The 14,375-nt window shown below is 40.7% G+C and overlaps 2 protein-coding genes across 3 annotated transcripts; both read right to left on the minus strand.

The window, feature by feature from the left end:
• Positions 1–986: 986 nt before the first annotated feature.
• Positions 987–5,351, minus strand: gins4 (GINS complex subunit 4 (Sld5 homolog)). 2 transcript variants are annotated; one of them, XR_014554329.1, is made up of 9 exons: positions 5,087–5,351; positions 4,651–4,737; positions 4,425–4,538; positions 4,244–4,341; positions 4,067–4,155; positions 3,724–3,814; positions 3,274–3,378; positions 1,850–2,944; positions 987–1,734 (listed from the first exon to the last, which is right to left on the minus strand). XR_014554329.1 is itself a non-coding variant. In XM_083674230.1 (8 exons), the coding sequence occupies exons 1-7, from the start codon at positions 5,186–5,188 to the stop codon at positions 3,282–3,284; spliced, it is 678 nt and encodes a 225-aa protein (XP_083530356.1). In that variant the 5' UTR covers positions 5,189–5,351; the 3' UTR covers positions 987–2,944; positions 3,274–3,281. The 2 variants fall into 2 exon arrangements, 1 of the variants encoding a protein (XP_083530356.1); XM_083674230.1 differs by having other exon boundaries at positions 987–2,944.
• A 347-nt stretch (positions 5,352–5,698) lies between these two features.
• arid5a (AT-rich interactive domain 5A) lies at positions 5,699–14,027 on the minus strand. The gene is made up of 7 exons (XM_083673794.1): positions 13,975–14,027; positions 12,085–12,173; positions 8,878–9,043; positions 8,565–8,617; positions 7,844–7,941; positions 7,599–7,758; positions 5,699–7,443 (listed from the first exon to the last, which is right to left on the minus strand). The coding sequence occupies exons 1-7, from the start codon at positions 13,976–13,978 to the stop codon at positions 6,154–6,156; spliced, it is 1,860 nt and encodes a 619-aa protein (XP_083529920.1). The 5' UTR covers positions 13,979–14,027; the 3' UTR covers positions 5,699–6,153.
• Positions 14,028–14,375: the final 348 nt, after the last annotated feature.

Genomic DNA, 14,375 nt, shown 5'->3' on the forward strand with positions numbered 1-14,375 from the left:
CTGCATGCCTCCTCCTTCAAGACATCTCCTAACCCGCCTCCTTAACTCTCCAGACCAATCAACTTAAACTTTGCTTCATTGTCATACTTAGGCAATAGCGATGAGTGGTGGTAATTCCAAAACCTGACAATGTAGCAATGTCAGAAAATACCTCACAAAATAAAAAGGGAAAGGGCCTTGAAAAGGCCTTGAAACATTCAACACAAGGGCTTTATCAGGATGAGGGTGCAGAGACATATTGATCTTTGCTGATGGGGCGTTGAAACCTATGCCGATCTCAGTAATTCAAACGTCCATAGGCATAATGGAACTCAGTGCTCTATTTCAGGCCCTGCTGATCGACCCAGGGTCCCACTGAGACCTGGGCCTGGATCCAAGCCTTCTGCTAAACTCTCCTAATGGTGTTACTGTCCCACAGACCTCGTTCTCTAGGAAGCAGCTTGTGACTCTGAGAAATTCAATGTTTCATAATAATACTCCCAGCAAAGACATTGGGAGATCACCTACATTTTCTTTATTCTCTTGTTTCTAAGGTTTATATAAGGTTTGTGCATGGAAATATGAAAACTAAGAAAAAGGATTTCAGAAGTAATCACGAATGTTATGGTGTTCTGGTTTGGTGCATCAGTGAAATAACCAATGTACTACTACTGTATAGTATATATTAATGTAGATCACGCAGTACACAGACTGTGAAATCAAAGATGCATATTCTATCAGTAATGAACCATTGTGCAACTGAAGTGCACAATAAGGATGAATGAATGTTAAACGTGTAGTCTAGCACACATTCTCCATTCCTGTTAGCTCCAATAATTTAGCAATTTGTGTCAGGGGAAAATGTACATTTACATTGATGGCATTTAGCAGACGCCTTTATCCAAAGCGACTTACAACAAATACATTTGTTTAAGTAAGTGAATCATCTGTCCAACAGTCATCATAAGACAAAGTAATCAATGCTCACACCAGGGGCCATTGGCAGTCGTAATGCCAGAAGGCATTTTTTTTTATTAACAGGAGAGAACTTGTACAGGGGGGAAGTGGGGGTGAAGAGGTCTCAAGGGTTGGGGGTGAAGAGGTCTTTAGTAAGGACTGTTAAGATGTAGCCTGAAGAGCCTGAAGGGTTTTCAATCTACGGCGGAAGATCGGTAGAAAATAAAATAAGCATGAAATATCCATTGTAAAGATGACTTACATAACACTGCAATTACCACATTTATGTCTCAGAGAAAGCCATGTAGGAGAATATGCCATGTCCCTGGGCTAGTAAACCATGAAACCTGTAAAATCACATTTTCCTCCACATTGACGATCACTCAGTCCTCATTGCATAGAGGTTCCATGATGTAGATTGTGAAAGAAAACCACACAACACATTACAACTCAGCTACTCATCAAAGGTGTGCCAAGATGCCTCCACTGCAGATTGCCAGAGGAGACATGGCATGTCTTAAAGCACATAGCACAGCGTACAGGATAAAACTGGCTGACTGACAGACTGGCAGTGTGGGCTCCTCTGCTTCAACTAAACCTGATATGCCAAGAGGAAACCACCCAATCTTCATCATTGTCAAGTTTCATACAGACAAAGCCATACAAGGACAAAAGGCACTGCATCCTGTTGTGTCATATGGTAAGGGGGCAAATTCAGTTCAGATAAGTGAAGTAACGTACTTCCTTCCCCTGAAAATCAATCCAACATCATCCTCCACCACATTAAAACATTTAGACCTATGTACTCAATAAGCTATACTTAGGCCTACTATATACACATTAAAACATTTAGACTTTATGTAGTCAATAAGCTATACTTAGGCCTACTATATACACATTAAAACATTTAGACTTTATGTACTCAATAAGCCATACTCAGGCCTACTATATACACATTAAAAACACCCCAAATGAGAGGTTATAGAACCTTTGTCTGTCTGTCACTTAAAACAGATTTAGGCATTCCCTTCCTCTCCCCCAAATGAACGCACTTTCTCACACGTACACCATATTACTCAATTGACCTATTTATCAAAAGAAGATTAGCAGTTCCCCATACTGTGACACCAACTAAAGAAATTTCTCTCCTCCTCAACTGATTTTAAAAAAAAGTCCAAGACATTGAGTCAACTCGATGCAATGACAGGAAGAACCACAACTATACAAAGGGCTACACATGAACTTGTGATGACCCATTCCAAAAGCAACAACTAAAGTATAAAGTGAATTAGCATTAAAATGTCATATTTTGTTATCACACAAAAGGTTAAACTACGTCAATTATGTTTGTATTGTCAGTAATTATCATCAGAACAGAGTTATGGTATTTGGGGATGTACGATAGAGAGGAGAGGGATACTGAGTCGATGGATGTGTGGGAAGGTAATGCAGGTAATGGGGCAGGTGTGTTACAAACAGCTGGCCTCTTTGCAGACCATTGGGGCACACATGTTATGGCTGACCAACCCTTATTCACTTGGGGCAATGGCCATAAAGCAGTATACCAGTCAAATTACATTTATTGTACAAACAACACACTTTGCTGAATACATTTCTTCGATTCATATGCAAGTGTATTTAAATCAACAACAGCAACAATATCTATGAAGGATATTGAAATGTTACTGGTATGCTCGCCACAAAAGTCTATTTCTTTTATAACCCACCTGTGTATCCAATGATAATTATAATAAAAGAATGACTTCAGGTGGAAGGGATGAGCGTCCTCATGAAAGCAAAACAGCTTGAAGTTAATCACAGATTTGCAGAGATTCAAGTTTATGCCTGCCTCTTGAGGCTGGTAGTCCATGGATAATGTCCAGAACATGTAGAACATTATCTCCTTGCGTAGTTCAATGGTGTGAAAAGGTGTCAATTCGGTTCTTCTGGTCATTAAACATTACAGCTGGAGAAAAAAAACCTGATTTTGAACCAAGGATCGAGGGACCTGAAACATTTCACAAAACAAAGTATGTTATTATGGACGCACATTTGGGTAAATCTGCTAAAATAATATGGTGTAAATGACTGTTATATTGCATTAACATGGCAAATTCCCTCATTGTTGTTATGGTAGTGTGTTCAATCAACATTTCTAATGGAGGATTTCAAGTACAGTGGTTTGATGCAAGAAACCATGTCCAGGGCAAAAAGTGATGCTAAAAATAAAACATGATGTCAGTACAAAGCAGTCGCTTAAGACTTCGATCTGAGTCCAACACATTTTAAAATACACTATGGAAGTGTGCGTCACTGGAAGTTCTTTTAACTGGGTACCTTGACAGTTAAATGAGTTGTACTGCTCCATTTGAAACAAGCGGTGCTATAGTGCGATACCGCATCAAATGCTGAGAGCCCTTCTCAAGATCTATGACATACTCTCTGTAAAAAAAAATAAGACAAAAATATTAAATAGGTTTGAATGAGTTAAAGGGATGGTTCAGGTTTTTCAGTGTTAGACCTCATGTTACACTTACTTTATCCCATTCATGTACACTGGTATGGCTAAATGCTTCCCCCGGAACCCTAACCCTAACCCTATCCCTTTAAGCTTAGTGAAAAACAGGCAAGTTAATCAAAACACATATAGTCTAGCAGAGACACTTGAAAACAAAACCTGCAATGAGCTATGTGCAATCACATGCTGCCACCTATTGGTGGTTCAGAATACTGACAAAATAACAAATTAAGAGGCAAGTCAATGACAGACCTTCTATGGTACAGTACCTTTGATCGTCTGACTCTGGCTCCACCATGATGTTCTCCTGTCTCTCCTTCACACGCAGGAACACAAAGGAGTCCAGGCAGGGCTCTGGCACTGGGGAGACAAAAGTACACATGGGCCTTAGTAATGTGAGACTACCCTAACTAATTCAATTAAATAAAATGCTTTCCTCCACATGGTAATCCGAAACAATTTAAACCATTTCATACAGATTGATTGTGAAAGATAAATATCATGTGCACTGTATTGTACTGAAAAGTTCTCTAGCCATTTATAGTTTGCTGTCTACAAACAATCCATACAAATATTGGAACAGTTCTATCTAAATATCCTTTCAGGCCTTACCTGCTTTCAGCATATCCACTGTTTGCAGGTTGGGGGGCATGTGTCTCAGAGATACAGCCTTCAGGTAGGTTTGTGTGTTGGCTAGGTATCTATATGGGAGATGGAGGCAACACATGATCATCATGGCTCCTTTTGGACATGAGCATTGAGCTCATTCACTTAACAATGGTCACTTACTCTTTGGCGAAAGCAAACTCTTCTGGAGAAAGGAATGATGGATCTCCCTCAGCTCGAGACTTCTCTTTCTCCAAGACATGTGGGAAAAACTTCTCAATCTAAACAGGTAAAAGAGGGCAGTGGATATTGTGCAGTGCTCATCAGGACAACATAAAACCACATGCTGTATTGTTACAATTACCTTTTGCAGACGGGAGCGGAGGTAGCTGCTGAGGACATAGCGTATCCTGTCAATCTCCATGTGGTGGACACTGGCCTTCACGTCACCCTTCCTCACCCGTTGCAGGTTTTCCTCCTGTCCACAGACAGTATATTAGTCCTGTCATTTACCTCAACACTCACACAAAAAACTGCCATAGGTGTGAAATAATGCAGAGCTTATTAAGACTGTACCACCTAACATTTACCATGTGAGTCAGTTGCTCCATCACACACTCCACCATCTCTGACTTGTTCTCCAGCAGCTCAGGAGAGAACTTCTCATTCAGCCAGGCCTAGACACAGAGACACAGAGTCAGACTGTCCATTAGAAAAAGATTCAGTGCTACAGCAGTCCAGATCATGCTGGTGAATAATATCACATGTCTTATCGGCCTGTTTTGTTTAGTGCAAGCCATCTTTGAACCACAAAATGTTATGTACATTGACATTGAACTACAAACTCAAGGCGGACACTATTATTTGGTTCAAGCTGGTAGACAGCACATGAACTGCAGGACACCTACCTAATTCAAAACAGAAAGCTAAACAGCTGACTAGATATCCAGTTCAACTGAACAGATCTGTATCCGTGAAATGCAAGATGATACAGATCACTTTCTAGTTGAAAATCGCAGTAGTTACCTCTTCCAGTTTTGCAATCAGCTCGGAAGGAGTCATCACATCTTCTTGGCTGTCATCTCCTCCGCTTATGTCGCTGGCATCATCAGACAACACGTCGGACATGATCGAAGTGCACTGCTAACAGCGAGCAAGCTAACTTCTAAACAAGCAATATTAAGCTTATTATGCCTACTTTCTAGGCAAAGCAAAAACAAACGTACGGCTGGATTTCAAAGGCACAACACAGAAACACGAAGCGAGAATGGCAATGTGACAGACTTCCGGATGAAATTCGCGCCATTGACAGCAGTGCAGAGGGAGAGAGTTGGTGAGGATTTACGTGCGTAATGTATGCGCATGGTGTAGGTTTGCAGTTGATGAACCACAGACGCAACCTGCTTGTAAAATAATGTTGATACTCTAGTCTACAACGTAAAAAAAAAAGAAAAAGACACCTCATATTATTTGTAAAGTGGTGTCTATGTTGTTAATGAGCTCTGAGGTCATTCACCTCATAATCCCTGTTATCACGTTTAGTAATGGAACAAAAATATTTAGAAAACATGATGATTTACTTGTGGGCTGTGGGCTAAGGATCAGACATAGACAGGAACTATTATGTGTCACGTTTTATTCAGAAATATATTATATCAAAATACATCTGTTGTACAATGATAACATTATAAAAAGTTGTACAGAAAATCTATTTGATCTATTCTAATATATTCTCACAGCAAACAAAGCAGAGACACAGTAGAGTATACATTAAGAAACTCTCATTAAAATGTTATAAGTGGGTCAACCGTTCATGGGTTTAATAGAAATATATTTCCACAAATACAGTAGGCCAACAGTAAGGCTACACGCAGTCCATTTTATTTGTGCAATTCTGTCAATGGCCACAGAGGGGAGCATTTTTCTCACCATACTAATCACAGCGCAGTTTCACTCACAGAACAGAATTTGAGCTGGGAATTAGTTTGAACTTTTCTAGAGGCATGTGCGCCTAACACTCAGTTTTGTTTGATATGAGACACATGCCACGTGGTTGAAAGGCGTCAATACAGAGTGTTTGGTTGGGCTGTATATCACATCCTGGTGTGAGGATAATGAGAATGCACACCAGTGATGCTGTATCCAGTATGGGGGCTCCACAAAGGAACGGGGTATGGATATGAGCAGAGAGCAGGCTCATAAGGGGCAGAGTGGGTGGGTCCAGTTGCGACATGGCGGTACATAGGGTTAGTCTGGGACTGGGGCAGCCTGATCATGTGGGTGGGTAGAATGATAGGGTGTAGAGGTGGCTGTTGCCCAGCGTCTCCCCTTGTCCTGTCATAGGCTGGTACGAAGTAGGACACTGGAAAACTGGAATTAGAGTGAAACAGAGGTTGTTGAGTAGGGAGTGAATTGGACAATATTGTCCTGGGCTTCTCCTTCTTTTCTGTCGGATATAGTCGAGGGACCATGTGCAGTTTCTTTGCATAGGTCAATGTGTTATCAAGCAGCATCGACCTACTTGGGTGTTGATGGAGTTTGTAACCTGGCTGATGGGGTATAGGCCGTAGAGGCTCTACAGACTTGGGATGAACCTTGGTGAAACTGGAGGTAGATGGAACCCAGCAAGGTTTAACCGTGTAAGTGCAGGACGATGGTGGGGGTTGGTGAGTTGTACGTCGGTTACTCATGTTGCAAACAGGGTTCCATACGAAGTCTTTAGTCTGGCCTTTGATCGAGACCACTGGCAGGGGACTGACCTGAGGGAAATCCCTATGTTGTCCAGGGACGCCCGCAAGGCCTTTTACGTCGGGGCTACAGCTCTGAGGCTTGCGAGCCACATTGCAGACAGAAGAGTTGAGGCTGCTGGAATAATCAAGGGGTAGTTCTGGGTTTGGTGCTGAGGGCTTATCTTCAGTTATTGCTGGACAGTCCTCAGAGGAGACTGAGTAAGGGGAGGGGCTACGGGAGGAGGAGGAGGACACAGGTAGAGGAGAGCCATCAGAGGGGTTGCGTGTCCGGCTGGGAGGGAGCAGGCCTGGAGACGGGGAGCAGTGGATGACAGAGGGCCTGTCCTTACAGTCGTCCTGTCTGGGGCTCAGGGACAGACTCAGGCTGGCCTGGGCCACACGCTTCTTTTTCTCCAGAGGGGAGATGACCTCTCCAGCCACAGACTGGATGGGATCCCTCCAGGGGCACGGGGTGGTGTCCTGGACTAGGTGGGATAGTGTGTAAGCTGAAGAAGAGTGGTCGTCACCCGTAGTGCTCTCATGGCTTGGCTGAGGGCAGTCTAGGTGGAGGCGTTTCGATGAAACTGTCCATGGAGTGGATGGCACTAATGTTCCTATCTCAGAGTGGCTGCCAGTCTCTAGCCTCTCCTGGGCCTGTAATGAGAAAATAGACTGGGGTAATTTTCTGGAGTTACAGCATTGGCATGGTACCTGGAGTGAGATGATGAGTGTGAGATCTGATATCACATGCAACACTCCCATGTCTCGCTTCCTACTACATCATCATTAACCAGGGACAGTTTAAGTACCTCAGAGTCTGTCTCCTTGTCCAGCTGGTTCCTCTTCCTCTTGCCCTCTGACTTGCTGCCCTTGCCATCTGGGCTCCTCTTGTACTGTTTGCGTGGTTTGCTTGGAGGCAGAGGTTTGTCCTCCTCCCCCCTCAACTGTCTCTCAAAGGGTAATACAAGCCTATTGAACACAAACACATTACACAATCATTACAGGCAGAGATGGAGTGATTTGACTGACAGGTCGGAGGGAGCAGGGTTCTCACCTCTCATAGTGTCTCCGGGTGCAGGTAGCAGCGCTGGTGCTGCCCGGGCTGCCTCCCAGCTCATCATACACATTCTTCCAAAGCCGCTTGGCTGTCACCTTTTGAGAAACTTATGGTAATGAACACACACCAGCACTCACCCCAAAGATTTTCCATTCATGTATGTCGCAAGAGTATTTCAAAATTCCATATAGTCATCTACTATAATACATAACTTATTAAGTACAATCTTACATTTCAATTGAATGAAGAATAATTTAGGGAGATTAATGAATGGCCCATTACAGTAAACAAAGAGAAACAAGGTCTTGCTAAAAGCCAAGTTCATGTGAACTCTAGTGCTATTACAATTACAACCCCTCCTCTCTCAGAACATTTAGCTTGCACAGAAGCCACAGAGTGGAAACTTCATGCAGACAAATAGAACAAAGGCAACAGTAGGCCTACATGGCCAGCTTTACGTCGAGAGCCCAGCAAGGACTGTTAATGTGGTGGGAACGGCCATGCTTACCCCCTGTGAACTAAAGCTCATTTTCCACAGAGGAGACACTAAACCACAATATATTTCGCAACATTAAAAAAACCCATTGCTTTAGCAGCCATGCCATTTCAGTGAATGTATGATCAACAACAATCAGGTCAATGGAAAAAACAAAACACAAAACTGTGTACGATAAACATCGAGAAATAGTCTGCATGAATATAGTTGTACAGTACTCACAGAGTCGTAACCGCCAAGCTTCTCAACAGCACTGTAGATTCTCCAAAGATTAACTGCAAGTAGAAACCATATCCATTTAAATTCCATCATTTGATCCAATAATTCAAATTGTCATCCACTTTGCAAAAAACATAGACCGAGATGCAACTTGCAAATCTCTTTATATGATTTATTAAATAAATTAATTTAATTTAAAAATGTATTTTTACTTTTACTACCCTCAAGAGGGAGGTGCTCTGTAATATATTGTATGCAGAGTAACTAAGGGTGATTAAAAAAAAACTATGGCTAAATCCTTTGAACATGGACTCACTCTGCTTAAAGCCCAGGTGTGGTATCCTCTCGATGGGTGTGCCTCTGTCCTTCATGAAACAGTACAGATTGGCTACAAAGGACCTCTCCTCTGCCTCCACAGGGCTAGACCTGGCCTCCTCCTCACATTCACTGGGAGAGTCACATATCTCCATGGCAGCAGTGTTCTACAGCAGAGACCACCAGATAGGTGAGACACAAAGAATACACATCAAAATCCAGGGATACATACTGACTATGATACGCCTTGTAGCAGGTGTCTTCAAAATGAACTGCAGGGATTGTGAATTACACAATTACACATGGAGTTATAAGATAACAACAAATTTCATTGTCTTCTCTTGGGCAATCAAGATTTGAAATTAAACATCTAAAACACAGAGTTGGTTTTACCACCACTTTCAAAAGGTAACCACCATACATCCTGTTAGAAGGGAAACCAACAGACATGGGGTTTTCGGTCTAGACCTGATGAGAAGAATGTCTCATTGAATGACAAATATGAACTGCCATTTCATAACAGGGCATCACAGCCTGCTTGGTGAAATAATCCAGAAGCCCTTGTTACAGATTTCTATTCAACTGAAAAACATGTATCATGGATGTTGTTTACTGTGAAGCCAAACATCATGAAATTAATTTGATGAAAATGCGAAGAAGAGCAAGGCTCAAGTAATCCATGGGGGTTACAGTACTGGCATGATAACCGGAGCAATTGAGATGATATCATTGTGATATATGCAACTGTCATCTATTAGTGAGATTTCATAATTATCTTATACTATACTACTTACAGGAATGGATTATGCCGAATTTGTCACTCTGCAGAAATGGTTGTGTGAGCAAAGACGAAGAAGTAAAAGAACCAGACAAAGTTACAAAAGGTGGTGTGCAACAAATGAGAAATGAAACAGTAGAGGCATGCAGAAATTAACACCAACCCTCAACCCACAGCAAATACCCTTACATTTACTGCAGTCAGGACAAGAACTGCCTACGACTTACAGTAAAGACTTAAACCCATACATGCTCCACTCACACTGAAATATGAGTGTGTCATTCCAATGCTAATATGTAAACCCAATATAATGAAATAGCAAATGATTTTGATGATGTTTGATGCTCGAGCATTTTGGCTAACATCCTTTATACATAGCAGTCTCAGCTATCTTTGTTATTTTTTGATGAACATAAAGATATCAAATAAGAGCATGGGGAAATCAAAGAACTGTGTCAATATTCCAGTCTGAATCACCAAATACGGAGACTCTTTTGTTTCTGTGGTGCACACTGAACAATGTAACAGCCAAGCAAAGTTTCATATCGCATCAAGTTCCTTTCTGTGGTTGCTGGTTCCGAGAAGCAGGCCCTAATGGTGAGTAATAGCGAAGGTGCAGGCCTCTATCTGGGATAGCCCTGACTGAGTCACAGTTCTATACAGCTGCCTCACAGCCGCTGTTCCCAGATACACTTTTCTTCCATGAGCCTCCCCCCTCTCTCTTCCACGAGTGCCCCCCTCTCTCTCCCCTGAAATGAGTCAGATCAAGCCATTGCACAATATGATAATGCTCTGAAGTTTGATATCAGTGTCTTTTACAGCTTTTGCACGGTCCCAAATGAGTCACTGGTGGGGTACAGTATGGTCCAATTTCTAAAATGTATAGATGCCACAACTTGAAGGCGATCACAACTCTTGTTGGTCACACATGAGGGGTATGACCAGGCTAAGTTATAAATCATGCATGTCATATAGCTAACCAAACCTGTTTAAAGCCTGCACTGAGGCAGGTTGTAAAGATGTAACCTTCTTTACAATCTTTCCATCTATTGAGGAAAGTTATATCTGCATGGAGATAAAGACTGTCTTCACAGAGAGGAAAAAAGAAAGAATATTGTTCTCACAAAAAACTAATATTTGTAACTGGTATCTAGTATTTTTATAACATTAATAATAGTATCCATAAGGAGATATGTTACTTTTGTACTATAATGTTCATTTTATTAATGGCTCGGCCTGGTCACACGATAGAGAACTATCAGTCAGCTTTATATGACATTGGTTTCATACAGGAAATGACTGCAGTCTAAAGTCATTTAGCCCACCATAAACCACCAATAGACCACACTCTAAAGCGTGAATATTGCTGTGAAGGATGTCAGTAAACTGTGTAAACTGTGTCTAAATTTCCACCACATTCAAATTTTGGAAAACTACGTAGGAGATGTTGATGTCAATGTGTCGATACAACTCTCACAATGATTGTTAGTGGCATGCCGAGTTGATGCTATCAACAGGCCAGTTGTCACCACAGAAACCACCAGGCTTTCATCTCAGAGCACAGCCTTGGAAATTTGATGCATCTGTGCACTAACTTTTCTTTTCTCATCTTCAGTTACCAGAACTGTGTCTGAGTGGAACTCCTGCAGTTTCTGTATGTGTGCAATGAGAGAGAAATGTGTGTATATATTTTACACTCCAGAAGACACCACCCACTTACTTACTTGCATAAAATAATCACCTACCCCTATTACATATTTGAGTAATAATATAAGACATCCATATGTGTGATATTGAATTACAATTTGCAATATTAGTTCCTATGATGATAAGGATCAATTACATTTTTGAGAACTGTGCAAGAATGAAGCTATTTCAAATGTGCCTTTATATTTGACATTTTTCTTCAAATAACAATCACTGGACTACACTTGACTTGACACCTCCCCTTCCATTTTTGGAAGAGATTACATTCTTCTTCTTTTAATTTTAATCCAAGATGTATGTCTGTTGTTTAATTGTCAGCCTAGATGAAGTGAGCATTGTGAAATGTGCCTGGAATAACATGTGGCTATTTAGTCTACTTTACTTCTCCTGTTCTAGTAGAGAAAAAGTATTTCTGTTCTTGTAGAGAAAGGTTATTTAGAAACGTCACTTCTTTTCACCAATCTGATATTTCCAAAAAGTACTAATTTGATGTTTGAGGGAAAACAGAACTTACAGTATGGGGAAATGAAAATGCAATGCATAAGAAATTAAGGGTGTGCATGTACTGGAAGTTCATTCCAGCAGACACCCATGAAATGTAACTTTCTCTTTCCATTGTGGGTGTCCATTCTAAATTCATGCTGCAATACATACTTAGGTGACTCACGCTACCCTCCCTGGAGTCCTTATGTCTGATAAGGACCTAGTAGAGGTCTGTCTTACCTGGTTCAGTGTCACCTCCACACCTTCGCCCTGCTCCTTGACTGTCCCCGGCTGTGGTCTCTGGCTTTGCTCCTGTTCAGGCTCCAATACTGACAGAGGAAACAGGAAAAAGACAGTCACTATTAGACCAGAGACACACACCCTTCACTCTCTATAATAAATTTCCATATGAACCTTACCATAACCAAAGCATCATATATTTCCCTCCAACATCAATCAGACCAGGTGATCAAGATCAAAGTGCAAAATAAAACCATAACTATGATGCCTTATAAAATTAATTATTATTAACTATTTTTGTATTTCAAGCGCTGCACGAGCAATAATGACAAACAATGAGAAATTAGGTTGGGTGCGTATTACAGTATTTGTGGTACAGTGAAGAACTGTACACATTACAGTATGACTGAATAATCAGTGTCTATATGAAGCTGCAGTAACTGTAAGACTGCAGTAACTGTGAAAGTTAAAACATTCAGTTCTAATATAAAACCACATGGTTACAACACCACTTCCTGCTTATGAGCCTAACCACAGGTTTGTGGTACTGTTCCCTGCAAGATATGAACATGAAAGTACTACAACAATGGAGATGATCAGTGCTGAAAATAAGATGTGAGGTGGACAGTTTTTTTTTTTTTTTTAATTACTTATCTTAGGTATGTATATCTATGATAAAATGATCACAACACATAAGGTCATGAATGTTCAACCTTTTTTTTTCAAGCATAACACTTATTTCTGTGAGGCAACTGGCTGGGGACACTGATCCCAACATATGATAAATTAAAAGGGAAGAAAGTTGAAAGTGAATGGATCCCTGTTCAGTCATGATAAGTAAGAATAAAATGTTTTTGTCATTGTGTTTGAACTTTGAACACCTACACTCTAACCTCTTCCTCAAACAAAGAGAGTAGTAGTCTACACAGCAGCCCTCTCACCACCAGTAGCAGTGATATCACTTGTCTGCTAACCCAATATCCTTCTCTTTCGAGATCAGCCATTTCCTGTGCTGTGGCTTAGAGCTTCAATACCGCTTTCTATGTAACTTCTCTATTTCATCAGGCCAAATAATATTCAAACACATTTTGGTTGACGTCAATTAGGGACTTTTTCAGAAAGGCGGATGTGACAATAAAGATTAACAGTAGGCTATGTGCAATGCATGGCAATAATGGACTTTATCAAGGATGTCATGTTTTCAGTTTAGTTTTCATCACCTGCACACTGACATTCATCAACAGTTTTATCTTATCAGCTGATGAATATCAGTCTTGATGAATTGCAACTCACCTCATGTCCCTCTTCTATTTGGGTTGCTCTCAGTACTCTATATTCAATTCCATATTCCAACAAAGTATCTCTCAATGCAAGCAAAAAAGTCTCTCAATGCAAGCAAAAAACTCTCTCAATGCAAGCAAAAAGTGACTGACATAGATTTACATGTTCTATTACTACCACTATTACAACTATTTAATGTTGTAAGAATATGTGAAAATAAATGTCTTCTTTGAAATACTGTATTCTTTCATGGAGAGTATATTCGACTGCACATAGATAGATATAATTCTACTTGTCTGTGTGGTGCAAAAACAGCTTTGTGTCAGTTACTTGAAACCATGAGCCTACCTGCCCAGGTGTGCAATATAAGAATTGTCAATCAAATGTTGTTTTGGTCTATGGAACACAATGTCCACTGTAACATGTTTCTAAACAATTTGTCAGTGACAATATTAATATTATAAGACTATGTCATCATTATCTCATTGGGAGCAGGCAGTAGGCTAAAACTACAATAATTGGTGACAGACACTCTTGCTAAAACATATAGATTCCCCATTGCCCATTAACGCAGAAGCTGGTGATCTAGTTCACAAAAAAACTACTTACCCATTGCAAAAGAATCCTTTGTCGCCCAAAGTTTGTTTACTTTATAACGGTAAAATGTCAGCACCGGGTTACTCAAGAAGCGTTTATTCAGCCCACCACGATGTCTGCCTATAGAGCTGCGCCGTCATTGGTCGACATATTTCCATCACAGCAAGTGAGTATGGGAGTTTGAGTTTTTGATAGTAGATCCAACACCCAATACAGTAGTAAGCAGCACTGTGCTCTTACGGCAGTACAAATTAAAGTAAAAAAATAAAAAAAAATAAAACCTTTTTCTGCCATGAATGTTAAATTGATTACATTAACTAATTTGGATGAGTTTAATTTGGGAAATGTTGGCTTATTGGACTCCATAGATGTATATAATATATTTAAATGGTATGATGATTAAAACAACACTT

The sequence above is a fragment of the Argentina silus genome (genome assembly GCF_951799395.1).
Source record: "Argentina silus genome assembly, chromosome: 7".
Classification (NCBI taxonomy): Eukaryota; Metazoa; Chordata; class Actinopteri; order Argentiniformes; family Argentinidae; genus Argentina; species Argentina silus.

Bases quoted from the DNA above. Each gene is read 5' to 3' on its own strand.
- gins4 (XM_083674230.1), bottom strand. From the start codon at position 5,188: ATGTCCGACGTGTTGTCTGATGATGCCAGCGACATAAGCGGAGGAGAT. The intron at 3,815-4,066 runs GTAAGGCCTGAA...TTGTCTCCCCAG, and splicing joins AGTGGATATGCTGAAAGCAG to TGCCAGAGCCCTGCCTGGAC. The intron at 3,379-3,723 runs GTACTGTACCAT...TTTTTTTTACAG, and splicing joins CCAGAGTCAGACGATCAAAG to AGAGTATGTCATAGATCTTG.
- arid5a (XM_083673794.1), bottom strand. The intron at 8,618-8,877 runs GTGAGTCCATGT...TTCTACTTGCAG, and splicing joins ACACCTGGGCTTTAAGCAGA to TTAATCTTTGGAGAATCTAC. The intron at 7,942-8,564 runs GTGAGTACTGTA...GTTTCTCAAAAG, and splicing joins AGCTTGGCGGTTACGACTCT to GTGACAGCCAAGCGGCTTTG.